Source organism: Pelobates fuscus, chromosome 13 (assembly GCF_036172605.1).
Source record: "Pelobates fuscus isolate aPelFus1 chromosome 13, aPelFus1.pri, whole genome shotgun sequence".
NCBI lineage: Eukaryota > Metazoa > Chordata > Amphibia > Anura > Pelobatidae > Pelobates > Pelobates fuscus.
This window is the reverse complement of record NC_086329.1, coordinates 102,630,271-102,650,131: the sequence shown is the minus strand read 5'-3', so window position 1 is coordinate 102,650,131 and position 19,861 is coordinate 102,630,271. Positions and strand designations below refer to the sequence as shown.

General features: G+C 40.3%; 1 protein-coding gene across 1 annotated transcript; it reads left to right on the top strand.

Moving 5' to 3' along the window:
- The first annotated feature begins 1,008 nt into the window (after positions 1–1,008).
- Positions 1,009–17,503, top strand: LOC134582670 (SLAM family member 5-like). The gene is made up of 5 exons (XM_063439322.1): positions 1,009–1,060; positions 3,125–3,442; positions 5,730–5,981; positions 8,449–8,588; positions 17,336–17,503. The coding sequence occupies exons 1-5, from the start codon at positions 1,012–1,014 to the stop codon at positions 17,501–17,503; spliced, it is 927 nt and encodes a 308-aa protein (XP_063295392.1). The 5' UTR covers positions 1,009–1,011.
- Positions 17,504–19,861: the final 2,358 nt, after the last annotated feature.

Below are 19,861 nucleotides of genomic sequence, written 5' to 3'. Positions count from 1 at the left end.
GCCAATAGTGTAAGCTGTTCGTATTGCTTTTCCTGTTCGGCTGCTTCCAGGGTTCATGTGTCTCTTGTTCGAGAGTTGGTGAATACGTGCAGTTTGGAGTTCGGGAGGTTGGTGATTGCAGTAGCTGCTGGTCTGTCTGGAAAGGGGATTATCGCCTAAACGTTTTTTATCCCCTTGTGAGCGAACCGGTCCGTTACACACAGCATCAAAAATGTGTACCTGTGTGTGTCAGAAGGACTTGAAGGTGACCATCCATCTCACCCAGGCTTCCCAGGGTAAAGACCCAAAATGTGGAGGGGGCATTCTTAACATTATAACACAAAGAATTACCTCCTACAGTCCTGCCAAACTAAACCCGTTTTAACATATGCATTTCCAACATAATGTGAACACTTTAAATGCCACTATGTAGTCTCAGTGGTTCTTACATTTAATTATTCAAGTGCCAATATAAATTAACCCTTAAAGTCCCAATTTCCAATTTCTGTTTCATAGTACCTATATGGGTGAACTCTTTATGGGCACATAACACACCTGTAGATTTTTTTTGTCAATGAACTCTCCAGGAGTCTCACTCGTCCCAGTATTTAGTTAGACCCTTTGGAACTGAATTGGGAATTTCCTTTACATGGGGCCTAGAGTCTCCGGGTTAGAGGTTAGCTGTCAAATCACTCTGCAAACCTCTCTTACAGGTACCCATACAAAAGGTTGGGGCAATTTATATTACATGAATAATTAACTAAAATGATGTAAATTGATATTATTCTATATTGAAAGCTTGAAGCTTGGAGAATAGCATGTTCCTTATATACATTTTGCTAATATTAAAACAAAATGGATTTCGTAGTGAATGGGTGGAAGCAGTGGACATATGTTCAAAGAGCTTTTTCATGTTGTAAAGATGTCACACAGTCACTGTATTTGTGTTTGTAAAGGGGACGTTCTTATATAGAAACAGGAAGGGCCAGAGTTCTGCTCCCTTTATAGACTGACAGTTCAACGAGAGACAAAATGATCTATATTCACATCTGGATCTTAATATTCATCTTCCTTCCAAAAAGTAAGTTCACATTCTGTATAATATCAAATGTAATCTTTATTAAACAGTGTTGGCAGGGGAATTGCAACATTTATACAAATACAGTAGATGGAGAGATGTCAGACTGCCGAACTGGACATTGTTTTACAGCATACAGTATAATTGTATTAGTGCAGCTCACTGGATTAGAGGTGTGGGCAGATTAAATTGAATATTTGTGACATGGTACTCTAAGTCTTAAAGATGCATCTGCTCTACCTGATTTTCATGTCAGAGTAAAGGCTAAGCACACACTACCAGCCATACAGTTTAAAATTTAGCCAGGGAAGATCCCTCCTCAATCTTTACTGTTTTACCCAAACTGTGAGCTGATAAGGGTTCCAGCAATCTGAGTCTATTGTAAGTGATAAATGATTTATAACTACTGTATTACCACATATCATATACTTGTTCACAGTGGCGTACACATGACCCATGGGGCCCTGGTGCAAAAAATGATCGGTGCCCCCCCTCCCCTGCGCTTACTCAGCGCAGGCCACAACACATAGCGGCGGGCACCTGGTCGCAGGGGTTGCAGGGCTGCGACCCTTGCGACCGTGGTATGCACACACACTTAGAGGACCACTACAGACACCCAGATCACATCAGCTCAATGAAGTGGTCTGGGTGCCAGGTCCCTCTAGTTTTAACCCCTCAGCTGAAAACATAGCAGTTTCAGAGAAACTGCTATGTTTCACTGAAGGTTAATCCAGCCTCTAGTGGCTGTCTCACTGACAACCGCTAGAGGAGCTTCTGCGATTCTCACTGTGAAAATCACAGTGAGACAACGCTGAACATCCATAGGAAAGCATTGAGTAATGCTTTCCTATGGGCGGTTTGAATGCGTGTGCGCCTCTAGCCGCCCATGCGCATTCGGAACTGAGAGGCGGAGGGATCCCCAGCGCCAAGGGAGTCCGGCGCTGGAGAAAGGTAAGTGCTGAAGACACACACACACTCTCACGAACAGATGCATACACACTAGCTAACAGACACACACATTTACTGACAGAGACACACTCAGCGACAGACATACATACACTCAATAACAGACATCAAAAAAACTCACTAACATACACACACAAACACACTCAGTAACAGACACACACAGTAACACACTCACTGACACTCACTATCAGACACACACTCAATAACAGACACACTCACTGACACCCACTAGCAGACACACACACTAACACACCCACTAGCAGACACACACACTAACACACACACACACATACTAACACTAACACACACACACTAACACACACTAACACACACACACTAACACTAACACACACACACTAACATTAACACTAACACACTCACACACACTAACACACACACACACTAACACACACACACAGACACACTAACACACACACAGACACTAACACACACACTAACACACTAACACTAATACACATGTTTTTATTTAATGTAATCCCCCAGTCTCCTTACCTTTTGGAGTGCTGAGGGGATTCCCTGAGGTCCAGTGGTGCTGCCGGGCTCCTGAGCGGCCGGTCACCGGGCAGGCTGGAGGGCGCGCGAGGGAGCAATCTCCCTTGAGTGCTTCCTCTTCAGCTCCCTCGCGCGCCGCATAGGGATGCCGGCGCCCGAAGATGAAGTCATCTTCCGGCTCCGGTATCAGTGCGGTGCGTGAGGGAGCGGAAGAGAGAGCACTCAGGGGAGAGTGCTGCCCCGCACGCCCGCCCGCCAACCTGCCTGCCGGGTGACACCAGGGCCAGCTTCGGGGGGGCCCTTAGGTGGCCAGCTCCTGTGAAGAGGCTGGCCCAGTGGGTACATACCGGGTCGTCACTGCTTGTTCACACCGTTCTGACTCAATTGCAATATGTCTTTTTATGACTCTTGAACGCTTTTCTCTTAGTATTTACAAAAACATCAATAACAAAAAAAATGTTCCTTCATTTTTCATTCTTTTATTTCTCCATGTGGATTGATGAATATTTGCAGATAAAACTGATATACATGTAAGATATTCAACTATTTAATTCAAACAGCTGTTAATCCGGTTAACTTCTTTCCTAGGTATATTGTGTGCAGATTTGTGTGGAGATAAAAGGAAAGTTTTTGGCGCAGTGAGTGGAGAGGTCGTTCTCCCTTTGAACCAGACTGCAATCAAAGATATAGCTTGGGTGATCGCTAATATCCATTTTGCTACAACAAGACCAGATGGAGAAATAGACATTCGATATAACCGGTATGAAGGCAGATTGTATGGAACGGCTGATGGGTCTTTAAACTTTACTAAACTAACCAGTGAAGACCAGGGAGAGTACACTGCATATATACTCACAGGCCCCAAAATCAAGTTCTGTGAACAACAGTACGATCTCCGAATATTTAGTAAGTGTCCATATTTATCAATGTATAGAGTTTACACAAAGTATCAGTGAGATTAAAGGAACACGCCAGCTTTATCAATAAATACATTTATATAAAACGCGGAGTGTTGTAAAGTATTTTTAGATCACTGGTCGCCCGTTTCCTGTTACTTCACTAAACCATTTATCAGCTGAAGTGCTTTAAGGGTTTGCAGCGTTCCTTTAGCCCATATTACCATTATTTATGGTGGGTAAACACAGCGACAGCTGATAACATATTTTATTGACATTGTTAATGTGTAACCATTTCTAGTAATTCCGAGCCTGGCATCACCCTGGCAGGTAGATTCATTTTCGTTCACGCTGGAAGTGCGTGCCCTGCTTTTACCCACTGAGACAGTTTATTTTTGAAAGCACCAGAGTCTCAAAGATTGTCTCTGACATCTAAACTGTAATCATCATAAAGCTTTGTTATTACCTTGTACGTACGTAGTGGGAAATCGCGATGCAGCATATTATATAAACTAAAACCCATTCAACCCCCCAAATTGTGCGAGGCATCATTCACATCAGGCAATGCTTCTTGTGAAAAGCAAACCCAGAACTGGTGTGTGTTTTTTATAGGGCAGGGCAGCTGTAACCAACACCTCCAATCTCATCTCATTGATTGGACTCCAGTTGACTGACATCTCACTCCAATTAGCTCTTGGAGATGTCATTATTCTAGGGGTTCACATACTTTTTCCACCTGCACTGTGAATGTTTACATGGTGTGTTCAATAAAAACATGGCAACATTTCATTCTTTGTGTGTTGTTAGTTTAAGCAGACTGTGATTGTCTATTGTTGTGACTTAGATGATGATCAGATCACATGTTATGACCAATTTGTGCAGAAATCCATATCATTCCAAAGGGTTCACATACTTTTTCTTGCAACTGTAGCTGTGCTATCTCCCCAGGGCCTGAAACCAAGTGGTGATTGCAGGTGGTGAGGGACAAGCCTTAATTACACATTGCAGCACTTAGAGGAAATGATATCAGATCACTTCTTCCCAGCACTTGGTAACAGGTAGACACACTGGAGTAGAGCATCCCATAGCAGCTATTGCAGTTCATGCCCTTAACCTGCACCTGGCCAGCCCAGTCCCCACTGGACCCCAGGAAGTCATCCATACTGATAGTTATACAGAGAGCTGCATACTTCATACAAATAATGCAAACAGAACACACAAAAGCACACACAGGCCCTACAAACGCAACACCACTGACAATCCACATACATGCACACAACCCTACAAGCAGCGTCTCACATGCAATACCACAGATAGCCCCACGCATACACACACAACCAAACACACAAAGTGACATAACAACCACACGTACAACTCCACAAGCAGCCCTCATACACAGTACACATTCATAGATATCATACACAACACCACAAACTATCATTGACATATACCACGTAACAGCCCACATACACACAAATACAACGCTACAAAGCAACTACAGCACCCATTACCAAATAACACAAGCAGAATACGGCAACATACACACCTCGGTTTTAAAAAAAGGACCATCACGCTAAGGGTCCAAAATGTTGTTTTGGTACAATACTACTTAAAGGTTGTCTATACACATGTGTGTTCCTGACCCTATAGTGTTCCTCTAATATACAATACGAGTAACAGATGTTAGATTAATCAAGGCAGTTTTTACATAATTTGTTTAATGGATCATGTGGCTAATCCCCTCAATATATTTCTTACAGACCTGATTTTCTCTAAACTGGGCTATTAGAGGAATGGGCTATTAGAGGAATTAGAGGCTATTAGAGGAATGGGTAAAGCCTCCTTTGAATAAATTGATAAAATAAAAATCAGTTGCTATTCTGAATGGTACATGTCGTTGTTGCAATAAAATTTAAATGTTAGGCATCCAAGTCACTTGCTGTAGGAAACTATCAGTGAGCTGTAGTAGTTACGGTGCCACTTTGTCTGCTCAACCTATTGGAAAGCAGAAAAATCAAGCCGGGCAATGCGTAATTGAATTCATCCATATAAAAAAAATGAACCAAATGTATTGGCCGGAATTCAGACGAACGAAATTGCTCAAACGACGAAATTTGCTTTGGCTGAATTTTTAAAGAAAACTTTTAATAATGTAAGTTTATTAATGGATGGTGCCAGCAATCACTGTATTTGTCTGTTGTTAGCCAAAGCTAAACAGAGTAAAAAGCATCAACCGTGGACTGATTAACCCACAATGTATAATATTATTATATCAACATTTTATATACCGATTCCAGGAAAATTGCTGTCTGAAGATATGGAGATTCTCCCCAGTGTTACCAGAAATGGAACCTGCAGTGTCATTTTATTCTGTATGGTAAATGGATCTGATGTGAATATTACCTGGATCAGCTCAAACAGCACTGAAATAAATGTGGTTAATGGATCACTGCATATTACAGATACAAATAACATCTTCACGTGTACTGCAAAGAACCCAGTCAGTACCATCTCCAGAACCGTGAATCCACAGAGATACTGCCGGGGAGGTAAAAGTGTGTCATTATTACCGTTCTATTTACTGTGTGTGTAACTATTCACAATACTCTTTACATACATGTAAACGTGTGTTATTATCTTATTTAGATTGCAAGCTCTGTCAATCTGTGAGATCTACCACTTGTATTTCAGAGTGCTTCACAGCTATAGCTCTTTTCCTGAGCTAATGAGAATGCTAAATTTAAAGGGAAATATACAAAAAGAATCGAGCAAAAAGGCACTAATAATTTACGGTATCGTGGTAAAATATATACTTCTACAAAAGTTAACAAAGGTAAAGCAGCACCTTACCAGTGGAAAAGCTCTAAAACCACCCAATCAATCAAATATAAAATAAAAAAAAATGTGCGGTACCTTTACAAATTTAAAGTGCAGCAAAGTGAAAGAAAGTGTCAGTGCAATGCACAATATTGTGTTAAAAATATCAAATACAATGATATTAAATAAATGTGCAAGTTCACAAGTGTGTTATGTGTTAAAATAAACTAAAACAACTTACTAAGGAAATAGGGATGCCACACTATTTCTTCCAGAGATATATAAGAACGTAATACATGAAAAGAAAAAGGGAAAAATATAGCGTAATACTGTATAATAAAAAATAATAAATAAATGAATGAAATGAAACTCACAAGGAGAGAGCAGTAAAAGTCTGCTCTAACTTCTCAGGCCTTTGTGCACAATACAGGACTGGATATAGGCAGGTATTCAGGTATTCAGGACGGCAGCTGAATGTAAAATGTTCTTTATTTCCATTTAATTAAAAGTTCACAGAGAATGTGAAAACGCTCTCTATTTCATACAGAAGTCCAGACCCCTTTACAGTATATTTTGAAAGAACTGCACCTAGCACTAGCGGTCTTACGAAACAGTCAGCCCTTACAGGGAGTTCTTTCGGAAAACTGAGCTGTGTACGACCACGTGTTGACGTGATGACGTTGCGCGTGTAAAGACGCGATGATGCGTTTCGCCTGGGCGACTTCCTCAGATCACGTCACAATTCAGCTGTCCTGTTCTTTTATAGTTGTCATTGTAGGCGTGGTGTATGATACTCCCTTCACCATTGGCTCTTGTTAAAAACTCCAAGTTTAAATGACAGCATATATTAATTAAAAAGTCCACAATTTTTCTGGCATATCACCTAAACATTGTTTCTGACGAAAATCACGAAACAATGGCAGATCACAGACATACATCATAAAACGTAATGAATAATAATATATATATATATATGAAAAAAAGAGATGTCTTTTGATGTCTTCTCTTTTTTCATATATATATATATATTATATATTCATTACGTTTTTTGATGTATGTCTGTGATCTGCTATTGGTTTGTGATTTTCGTCAGACACACACAATCACTCAGACACACAGGCTCCCTCACAGACACACACTGACACATACACACACACACACACACACACACACACTCACTGACAGACAAACACACACACACAGCATTACTCACACACAGACAGCCATACACATGGACAGTCATACACACACACAGACAGCCATACACACATGTACGCACACACACAGACAGCAATACACACACTGACATCCATACACACACACAGACAGCCATACACACACAGACAGCATTACACACACAGAGACAGCCATACACCCATACACACAAACACACATATCCCCCCCAACACTTTTTTTTTAAATTATTTTAATTTAAATCCACCCAGCCTTGCTACCTTTGGGAGAGCAGGGTGGATTTCGTACCTGGTGTCTAGTGAGGCTGATGGGCAGGTGTACATTCAGGCAGGCAGGGGGGTGGACAGGCAGCGAGGGAGCATTAATTTTCAGCTCTCCCTGCTCACCTCCCTCGTGCGCTGCAGTGATGCCGGGAGCCGGAGTAACATCATATTCCAGCTCCCGGCATCACTGCGGGAAGTTGAGCAGGGAGAGCTCACATTCAGCGCTCCCTCGCGGGCCGAGGGCCACAAACATATTAGTTGTGAGGTGCATGCGGCCCATGGGCCGCGCGTTTGACATCTATGTTATAGGGTCAGGAATACACGTTTGTGTTCCTGACCCTATAGTGTTCCTTTAATATAAAATACGTGTAACGGATGTTAGATTAATCAGGGTCATTTTTACATAATTTGTTAACTGGAACATATGGCTAGTCTCCTGGAACATATGGCTAGTCCTCTTATAGACCTGATTTTCTCCACACTGGGCTATTAGAGGGATGGGTAAGACCTCCATTGGAATAAATTGATAAAATAAAATTTATATGCTATTCTGACATGTCGTTGTTGCAGTAAAATGAAATTCTAGGAATCCAGATCACTTACTGAAGGAAAATACCAATGGGAAATATCTAGATATTTTGGGTACGCACTGAGCATGCTCAGATGGAATGTTGCAGTGACTATAGATACTGCATATGATGTGACTACATAACATTCTTCAAACTCTCGTTTCAAATAACAGATGTTTCAGATGTTTTAAATCTACAAACGATGTCTACCGCTGAAAATTCTCTCCTCTGTGGAGTTTTTATTGCCAAGGGTTTTGCAGTTGTTATTGTTGGACTTTTCCTCGGCATCAATTTACTCCTAACCAGAAAACAAGTATGTATTATCTCTGTATTCCCATGATTAATGTGTTATGGATAGGTGTAACTATTCAGTTAGAGTGCTAGTATGTGATATAAACCCATGTACTGCAATCACAGTGCTGAGATCAATGTAAGTAATATTCACTTACTTCATAATTCTGTTTAAAATCACTGGTTACATGACAAACAAGAAACACATAGACAATTCATGTCTTTCCAAAACAGGCTGAACAGAACCGATGGTCTGTCTCTATTCATTCCAAGGTAGAGGGGCAGTGACAGGTCGTAGGGGGGGGTGGAGGGGCAGTGACAGGAGGTAGATGGGCAGTGATAGGTAGTAGAGGGGCAGTGACAGTGGGTAGGGAGTGTAGTGGCAGTGAGAGGGGGTGAAGGGGTCTTTGTGATGGTTGTTTCTTCTTTGCATTAACTCTCTCAAATTCCCTATCTTTGAATCATCAATGTATACTTTTCTCCAAAGGGGCACCTATAATAGATGGGTGGAGTGCTTAGTCCAATAAGAATCTGGTCTGCATTCCAAATCTACACAGAAAGAATAGGAATTGGGGGCACAGCCAGAACATGCATTTCTAAGTAGTGGTGCTGCCATAAAGATCAAAATTAATACAAAATACAAATAAAGGAACAGCGCGCACACAAAAACAAAAAAAGACTACTTAAAAAAAAGACTACTTAAAAAAAAAAAGACTACTTAAAATCACCTATCTTAGCAAACAAATAAAGATGTGTGCATGTGTCACTGAGTGTATCTCTGTGTCAAAATGTGTGTATCTGTCAGTGTATTTATCTGTGTGCCAAGGCGTGTATATCTTAGTTTGTGTGCATGTGTCAGTGTGTGCATTTGTGTGTCAAGATCTTTGTAAGACAGTGTTTCTGTCTCCATATCAGAGTGTGTATATGTCAGTATATGTACGTTTTAGTGTGTTTGTGTGTGTGAGTGTATGTGTGTGTGTGTGTGTTAATGTGTATGTATATTTGTGCAAGTATGTAGCAGTGTATGTGTATATGTGCATACATCCCAGCAATTAAACACCAACACTGTGTAGAAACACAACCCTTCCCTCAAACACAAACATTATACACAAACACATCCCTGCATTCAAATGATAAAATTATAAACACTACACACAAGTACACCACTGCATTCTCATAGCAACAGTACGTGCAAAAACACCCGTGCATGTGCACACGTGCTCTATACAACAACATGCTTACATTCAAACAACACACAAACACTGCGAGGATTCGCAAATGGTAAATCCCCAGCAGGCTTAGCTTTAGTGGGAGTTCAACAGATGGGGATCTATTTGTTGACCCCCCCCTTGTGCTAGAGGTGGTCCAGGGCTTTCTCTACATTAGTTCTGCCACTGAGTGTTACTCCTTGTGTGTATCTCCTTGTAAGGTTTAGAAGCTTGTTTTGACATTCTGTTGGAAGCATAAGTTGGCAGTTTATAAAAGCTGTATGCTTACACGTAATAAATAGAAGCAGTGATTCAGCATAGGTCGGTGTCTGTCTGAGTTATTGCTTCCTGAGCACTCAAAGGTGTGGCTCAATCTCGGTTTCGGGGAGACCTATTTTTTTTGTCAAACTGCCTCCAAAAGTTTGGCAAAATATTGGTTTGGCCCACACCCATTACACTGTTCTGTAGTAATTATGGTGCCTAGTGTGCCCCAGCATATTGACATCTTCTCTAAGTGACTGAAACCCATACTTTTTACAGAATATTTGAAACTATATGGACTTATGCTGACCTATTACTGGGCTGTTTTAGCATTTAGTGATTGCAGGGCCGGATTAACATAGGGGATGATGGAGCTGCATCTCCAGGCCCAGGCCTAGGCCCATGGAATAGGCCCATTTAAAAAAAAAAAAAAAAAAAAAACATTTTTTTATACACACTACTCTTAGGTTTGCCACTGACTGGTATTTTACTGGCACAGCTGGTATTTGAGGCTTCCTGGCTGTGCCAGTATTGCAGTAATACCGGCAATGCAAATGCAGATATTTTTCTCAGTATAAACGGAGATTACTCTGCAATACTACCACCGGCCAGTAGGGGTCACTGTGTGTGGAGAGAGGCAGGGATAGGAAGTAACAGCATATCCCTCCCTGCCTCTCTCTACTACTCACTGATCCTTGGGGGAGCAGCTACACAGCAGCTCTACAGCTCAGGTAAGTGAGGGATGGGGGGAAAGGCAGCAGGGAGACATAGGGAGACTGAGACACTATGGGACACGTGGGGACACTGAGACACTAGGGGACACTGGAAAACATGGGGACACTGAGACACTAGGGGACACTGGGAGAAATGGGGACACTGAGACACATGGGGACATTGTGAGACATAGGAACATTGGGAGACACTGAGATATTGGGACACGGAGACACTAGGGACACAGTGTCCCCATGTCTCCCAGTGTCCCCTAGTCTCCCAGTGTCTGTGTCCCCATGTCTCAGTGTCCCTTGTGTCTGTGTCCCCATGGCTCCTAGTTTCCCCTCGTCTCCCAGTGTCTGTGTCCCCATGTCTCAGTGTCCCTAGTGATTTTCTCTTATGTCACTCCTTGTGATTTACATCATGTTTTGTCACGCATAACTAATTAATTATACAAATGAATAAGGCTGGTATTTTTTTTCCAAGAAAGGTGGCAACCCTAACTACTCTTCACATACTCTTGCTTAAAGGAACACCATAGGGTCAGGAACACAATCATGTATTTCTGACCTTATCATGTTAAAACCACCATTTAGCCCCCGTGTCCCCCTCTTGCCTCCCTAAATATAGTAAAACCTTACTTGTATTCAAGTCTGCAGCTGCTGGCTCTGTCCCTGTCTGCCTCTGAACTGACTCTGTCTGCTGACATAATCAGAAGTGGAGGTCTGAGCAAATTACAATGCTTCCTCATAGGATTGGCTGAGATTGTCAACTAGGCAGATCAGGGGCAGAGCCAGCCCCCAGGGGCAAAGCCAGCCCTGGCCAATCAGCATCTCCTCGTGAAGATAAATTGATTCAATGCATCTCTATGAGGAAAGTTCAGAGTCTGCATGCAGAGGGTGGAGACACCGAATGGCTGTGCTGCACACAAGGCAGTACTGCCCCAGGAAGCACCTCTAGCAGCCATCTAAGGAGCGGCCATCAGAGTTATTTTTTCTGAAAAGACAGTGTTTACTGCAAAAAGCCTGGAGGGAATGATTCTACTTACCAGAACAAATACAATAAGCTGTAGTTGTTCTGGTGACTATAGTGTCCCTTTAAGTTTGGAAGCTTAAGAGGAATGTATGGCAACAAAACTTGTGTGGACTGGCTGACAATAAAATTAGAAATAAAAAAGAAAGGTACTCTGTGGCATGTCCCCTTTCTTCTACACTCACTACATACACCTTTTCTCTGTCCCAGACTATATACCAGGAACTTCTGCCTGCTAGTAAGAAGACAAGTGGACATGTGAATGCTAGGGGACAGTCCTCAGAAAGCGTGGAGCAGGTGCATCATTTGATGCATTTATGTCAAGCTCAGGGTGCTGCCTGCATAGTATGCCCTTAGTTGGACAGCCTGCATTATTGGCAGTCAGCCTGACATGCATTCATGCCAGACTGGCCTTCCAATTCTTTGGACAGACATGCCCCCTTTTTGGGCATGTTCGCCCCTTTTGGCAGGTCTGGTCACGTGATTCGCACCAGTGGCACACCCTTTTACCCTGCCCATTGACTTCCTGCTTCACTGGACACTGCTGTTACGGGATATGGATTTACTTGAAAGATTAAAACATAACTTAGAGAGAGATTAGCATAGGGTATGTGTTTTCGTATAGCTGCATCCTTTGAGTTTCCCTCCAACACCATCTCCATCAGATACATGATGCTTAGGAGGTATGACTGTTTTAGTGTTTTTGGTCGATAAGATTCTGTAAATAGGCCCATCATAATTGTCAGCACCAGGCCCACTGGGCTCTTAATCTGGCCCTGAGCGATTGGCTCCCAGGCCCATGCACCAGGGTTTGTTTTTGTGAATTTTGTGAATAAACTTGTAATTTAAGCATGTCAGGTATGGCAAAAGTTTAGTTTTCAAACCATAATTATCCGTATTGCTGGCATGGAGTGGGGCACAGCGGATCCCAGGTAATTAGAATAAGAGTTCTAAAATGGCTTCTTGAATAGGAGGGGAGCGCCAGGGCACACCTGTTACCATAATTTCTACTGTGAGCTGTAGTGGTTATGGTGCTCGGAGTGTTCTTTATAATAGGACCAGTTGTCGTTTCTCTACTAGTTTGGACCTGGGCGGCTCCCAAACATATTAATTTGTATTTACTATCGGGGGTGTTTGGCTGCTGCTATTTCAGGCTATTAGCAGACATTAATGATTTGTCTGTGATGTTTTTCTGTCTCACATTGTTTATGGCTGTAATGTGCGGCACAACCATCACGAGGAGAAATATTCACAAAACACAGCATTTTTTACCTTGCGTGTGCAGAAAAACCGCCTGCCGGGTTTAACAATGAGAAAAACAGCACCATATCACATGTAAGCAAGTCATTTATTGATATTTTTGACATATACATAAATAATTGTATTCCTATTTTTATAATATTAAAATAACATTGTGTAACATTTTAGTTTTCTATTAAAGCAATGGATGCCCTCTAGTGGCTGTCTGGCTAACTTCAGTAACGTATAAATTTTTATCTTCTATATTTTTTGCAATGAGGCTTCTAGATGGCATATTTTCCTATACTTTTCCTATGTTTATGTTAGTGTTTATATTATACTGTAGATTTTACACAACTTCCAGTGTATCCGGTGTCCTCATGAAGCTGTTCAAGAATTAAGGTTTTATCAGTTTGTTTCCATTTAGTTAATCTATTTGTGAGTGTTTTTATCATCGTTTAGCATATTTGTGTTTTAGAATGCTTCACAACATTTTTATTTATTTTATTTTTTGCAGGCTCCATGATTCCGTCTGGATAGTAAGCTACTTCCTTCACTATTGCCGTGTCCTACTTCTGACATCATAAAAAAGAAAATAGAAAAAAAAAAAAAAAAACACACATGCAAAGGAAATGAAATTCTATTTATTTATAGTCTCTGTGAAGGATCCCAATACACAACAAACACATGAAAAAAATATCAGCTAAAAACGCCATCTATTCACAGAATTACTGTACTTTGTACTTTGTAGTAGCTTTGCATCCCATGATTAAAATAAATGTTATTCTGATATTTTTAAAAGGAAAAAGTGAAAAGGTTAAAGGGACACTCCAAACACCATAACCACTACATTGATCTGCAGTAGTTATGGTGCTTGGAGTGTTCCTTTAAATCTCCTCTGGAGCAGATAGGTGTATGGTGGAGTTATGAATCCAATTAAATGATCTCTGTAGCTGTACCCCAGCTTCCATTATTGCACAGTGTATCCATTATAAATGTATGTGTAGATCAAAGTAGTCAACAATGTTGAATTTTATTCCCCTGCCCATCGATCTTCGGCTACATTTTCTCACATTTACTATATCATGCAGTTTCCCTCTTTACAATATCATGATGGCGTCTGGTGCCACTTTTCTTTGAACTCTTCGCATTTCTTTTTTCTCAACTTCAGTACAGGGAGACCTCTAATCCCTGCTTTTTAACTTAGTCCGCACAATAGATTCGAATCCAACTGTCCTGTAAATATTTACGCTCTGCCTCATAGACAGTAACAAATAGTTTTTGGTATTTATTTTTTATGGTGATCCTCAACAACTGAAAAACCAGTTTTTGTTTTGGCATGCTGTAGTGTTTAAATCCATTTGTCTTTGTGAGCAGTATCCGCTTCATCCCTCTAATATAATATTAAAGGTTTTTTCTTGCATTGGCGACACATTTATAATCTAATAAGATGGTTACCATTTAGTAACACATTTGTTGTATATTTATTTCAGGAAAACTAATCAGACACACCAAAAGGGCATTAAAAGGAGCCAATCAGTGTACTGCAACATATGGACATATTATAAATATTATGTATATATTTTGCAGTTCACTGATAGGTGCATTTTACCACAATCTGGTTTACAGACCAAGAGAGAAAAATAACCCTACAGGGAAAAAGGTGCAGTAAAAAAAAATCTATATTCATATATGTTTATATCTTATACATTTATTAAATATATAAAATATAAATATATATATGTTTTTACTGCTCGTCCCTTTTCCTTCTATTGGCCACTTCTCATTTGATCATTAAATGAAATCAACATTAAGGGGCAGTGTCCTATTCATCAATCATCTTTTCCCATCAATTGTTTGTTTTTGTTTTTTGGAGATTAATTATCTCCAGGTACAGGGAATATCTCCATTTACAACAACAATTAAAATACCTTTTTCCATAATTCCATAATTCCTATTATACTGAACAGAACTCCCACATTCAACCTATCCCCAGATAGCTTGGATCTGAGCGCTCAATATATCTGAACAGGGCTCAGATCCACCGAACAGAATAAAATCGCCATGGGGTTAAAGTTTAGCAAGGGCTGATGAGAGATTGAGGAGGGACAAAGCAGCCAGTTTAAACTGGTCTGGCAGTGTCCCTGGGACAACACCCTGCTGGAGAAACAATAGACAGGAAACAGGGGGAGGGGAAGAGACAAAATTTCTCATGGAATTAAAGGGGCAGAAAAAGTGTGTTACAATCCAATATGCCCAAATAATGTTTTTAAAGGACCATACACCCCAGGGCCATAGTCATAAGGCAGGAGGCTGGCAATCAGGCTTCTCCAAAAGCCATGGGCAAAGGGCAGTTTGTCGCATAAAAAGCCAGTGGCAAAGGGCAGTTTGTCACAACCTCAGTCTGCAGCTCACTCCCGGCGGAGCTGCAGACTGGAGGCTGGTTCTCCATCAGGGCAGACTGACTAGAGGGGCCTCGTACCCAGCGGCATTATGGGCATGTAACGGACCGCCTGGCACGCCGACTGGGTACCTCCATTACTGGATGCTCCTAGCACTTCCCGAGGGCTTCAAGTGCTCCGCCAGACACCACAATGGGTTAACTTAATTACCACAGGCAGGAAAATATACAGTTTTATACAATCTTCATAAATTCCAAACCATACATACAGTTTCCATAAAAGTTACATATTCTGAACCAGCAGTCTATCTTCTCCTCTATCCTGGAGATAATTGTCTTAAGTGGGTGTGGTAACTTAATTATCTCCAGTTACAGGGAATATCTCCATTTACAACAACAATTAAAATACATAAAAATACATAATTCCTATTATACTGAACAGAACCCCCACATTCAACCTATCCCCAGATATCGCCATGGGGTTAAAGTTTAGCAAGGGCTGATGAGAGATTGAGGAGGGACAAAGCAGCCAGTTTAAACTGGTCTGGCAGTATCCCTGGGACAATGCCCTGCTGGAGAAACAATAGAGAGGAAAAAGGGGGAGGGGAAGAGGCATATTTTCTCATGCAATTAAAGGGGCAGAAAGAGTCTTTTAAAATCCAATCTGCTAAAATAGAGTTTTTAACAAGCAATATATCCCAGGGGCCAAAGTCACAAGGCAGGAGGCTGGCAATTAGTCCTCTCCAGGCACAAGTGGCGAAGGGCACTTCGTCACAGGGCAAACCGCCGGGCCCCCTCCTTTGTCAGGCCGTCGGTCTTAGATTAAGGACCCAACATGTTAGTCTGTAGACATGTGCAATTAGTTTCGGACCGAATATGAATTCAGACGAGTTTCGGGCAAAGTGCCAAAGTGCCGAATTACCGAGGTCCCAAAGTTACGAAATTACCGAATTTCTGAAGTGTCGAAGTGTTGAAGTGCCGAAGTTCCAAAGTTCCGAAGTGCTGAAGTGCCAAAGTGCCGAAGTTGCTGAAGTGCCGAAGTGCCGAATTGCCGAAGTTCCGAAGCACAGTATTGATTTACTAATTTACTTACCCAGTGGAAGAAGAAGAATGTTACACTATGTAAAATTTTAAATTACTTAATCCACCAATCAGAGAGTTATGAGTCAAATTACACAGCGTGGGAAAATTCCAAATAACTTTCCCACGCTGTGTAAAATGACACAGAGCTTTCTGATTGGTGGATTTCAAACCAACAAATCAGAGTGCTGTGACAGGTAAATGTAGAGACTTACCTGTCAGTCTTTTCATTTACCTGTCAGAGCACTCTGATCGGATGGCTTAAACCCACCAATCAGAGTGCTCTGAGCCTAACTGCAGGGCGGGGCAAGGCTTTATAAACCTTCCCCCACCCTGTAGAGCTCAGTCTGCGCGGAGCCCTCCATGGGTGAAGATGGATTATTATTTTTTTGCGCTTGATTTTTTTTAAGTGCAACGGTTATTATGGCTTTTTATTTGAGACCTATCTTGTTTAAATAGCTTAAAAACAGGTGATGTGGTAACCTGGGAAACACTTAATTAATGCAAGAATATTAATGCAAGAATATGCAAGAATATCATCCAATGTGTGCGCAAGCACCATATCTTCATTTTTAAACTTTTGTATGTAAGTGTTATTCCGTGACTATACACTTTGGTGATTTCTTTATATGCTGCACTGGGTTTACCTGTGATATTTCACTTATTATCAGCGCCACCTTTTTCTCTGGTTTTTGTCTTACATTTATAATCTAATAAGATGGTTACCATTCAGTAACACATTTGTTGTATATTTATTTAAGTAGTTCCATTTACCCTGCCATTTGCAATATCATTTTGTTTTTAATATGTAATTGTATGATTTATGTTGTGTTTCAGGTGTTTGCACAGTCTGTTTTATACACTTGTTTCACTTGGGGAGTTTGTTGCCTGGAACACTGGGGTTGTGTGCATTTTTTGAATGATGATCTTTGCAGTTCAATGGATCGAGATCACTTTCGAACCACCAAGCGTTGCACTTTGTCTGTTGCCCAGGCAATACCTTAGAATAGAAACAGTACGCCTTTCACAGTTGGGGGCTCTACATGCCAGTATCTCAAAGCAAGCACTCACACGTTTTGCCAGCTGTGAACGGCGTACAAGTGAAACAAAGTACTCAGTTTTAGTTTAATTTAATTTAATCTGGGGGTATATATTACATTTTCTGCACATGTTATGTTGGTTGTCCTGATAAATGTTTTTGAAGAAAACTGAAACGTCTAAGTTTTAATGAATATGATGACATAAAAGTTAGTAAAAAGCAAAGATAGGTGGCGCAATTTTACATATAATACAGGTAAATAGAATACTCAATGATACTTATTGATTCTTGATCCTTTAGTATCAATTAAAAACACATATAATGGACCTAGAAATATAACACACATCACACTTGCGCCCCCTATCTTTGCTGTTTACTAATATCTGTGTTTCGGTGTCTTGTGAGTGGTTTTAGACACTGGGGGAAGCAGCATTTACTATTTTCCGAGTGCCAATTTCACCTTTCTGTACCGTTGTGTGTATTGTTTGTTTTGTATGATATGATAGTAGTTTTATATTTAAATTATTATTGAAGTCCCTGCATTGCAGTCTTTTCCAGGTTTTGTATATTTTGTGCCGACCAGCACACATTATGCACCTGTTCCAAGGTAGGACCTGATAGAAGAATTGATCAGATTATACCAATGGAGTGGGTTTCAACAATCTTTACGCTTCTTAAGTGTAAGCATAACATATTATTGTGATTATTAGGCTTATGTTTTAAGGTCCTTCCTATACACCAAAATATTTATTCGTTTATGCGTGTTACAAATTGGATCTTACGTCTGCAAGGTACGTTTCATAACAGTGAGTATACGGGCAAAACGTCTCATGTGTGAACCATCTATGGACATAACCAGTTATTTATAGAATTTGGACATTCCACTGATATTATATGTGGACTGTGTTGTATATATGTACAGATTGTGGCATATTTTTTACATATTAGATTTCCTATGTAATTTTTTTTACTGTTTGACTGCTGAGAGTTTAGTTATTAGTATCCTAGCTTTTTATGTGTAGTGTATCTTAAGCACAGTTTACCTTATATATCTCATACATACAAAAGCTATTTTCTATTTTCATTTTTTTTGTTACTCACACCGTTAGTAGACTTATTTTCAGTTTATTTTACCTCTATTGATAAACCCGTTAGAGCCTGATCAGGAAGAAGGAGATTAGTATATCTCTTATATATCATCACTCAATTATTCTACTGTGAATAAAAGATAATTTGGAAACAATGTTTAACTAAGGAAATGAGAATTAAATGGGAAATATATTAATTGCAAAACAAATTTAACTGACCAGATGACACAGATATTGAATGTGCAAGAATGTGGGATGTGCCCTAGATAGAAGATGTTTGTCTTGCTAAAGAAGGGCAAAAGCATGCAGAGCATCATGGGAGTCGTAGTTCTGCAAAATCTGGGGATCTACATTTTGGGCACCCATGCTATAGAAGAAACAAACATGAGAAGTTCAATTGGTGATGGGAAAATGATGACAGAAACTAAACAAACACAAATGGATTCACAGGTACAAGACTACCTAATGCCAAGGATAGATAGAGCGGATTATTCAAATAGTAGAGAGGATCATTGGCACATAGTCAGAAGAAGCTGAAGAGATAGTAATCGATAGAGGGGAAAACAAAAGTGAGAAGGAGGAACAGAAGGTTCCTCACTAAGTATGAATTGACACCAGGAACCGTTTTGAAATATTAGAGAAAGAAACTGATAATCGAACATGAATAAAAATGCCACCGAGCGAATGTAATGAGTGGACGTTCCAACTTTAAGGACAGCCGTAATGTTTTACACCAGAGCCACCAAACATTCACTACTTGGTTCCAACCACACACTATATACCCACAAAAAAAAAATAAGGAAAAGAGAGGGGAATTTTTAGGATGCAGAGGAGGAAGGTACAATAAAAAAGATGAAAGATGAAGATATAACTTTTTACAAGAGTGAAATTAACTACATCCCAAATAAAGGACTAAAGTTTGCTCGATTTAAACTGCTATGGGGATATTCTCAAATTATTAGGATATTGTTTTTAAGAAATGTTTTAGGGAAGTACATAAACCAAATTATAATAGATGATCAGAGTGCAGTTAGAAAGTCAATCAAATACCGTGAACTAATATCTACCTCAAAATAATTTTCACAACAACTGAGGACAGCACAAATGAATCTATTTACAGATGTTGTTACCCAAGACATTAAGAATTTGAAAAAGAGGAAGAAGTACAGTAAAGACAATCTAACTAAAAGAGAAAGGGAAGCTTTGCTATGATTGAAGAATTGAATAAGATTGATA

What these genes read in the sequence shown, in the direction of transcription:
- LOC134582670 (XM_063439322.1), top strand. Translation starts at nt 1,012, where the DNA reads ATGATCTATATTCACATCTGGATCTTAATATTCATCTTCCTTCCAAAA. An exon ending in GTACGATCTCCGAATATTTA is followed by an intron (nt 3,443 to 5,729) that starts GTAAGTGTCCAT and finishes TACCGATTCCAG; the next exon opens with GAAAATTGCTGTCTGAAGAT. An exon ending in ACAGAGATACTGCCGGGGAG is followed by an intron (nt 5,982 to 8,448) that starts GTAAAAGTGTGT and finishes TTCAAATAACAG; the next exon opens with ATGTTTCAGATGTTTTAAAT.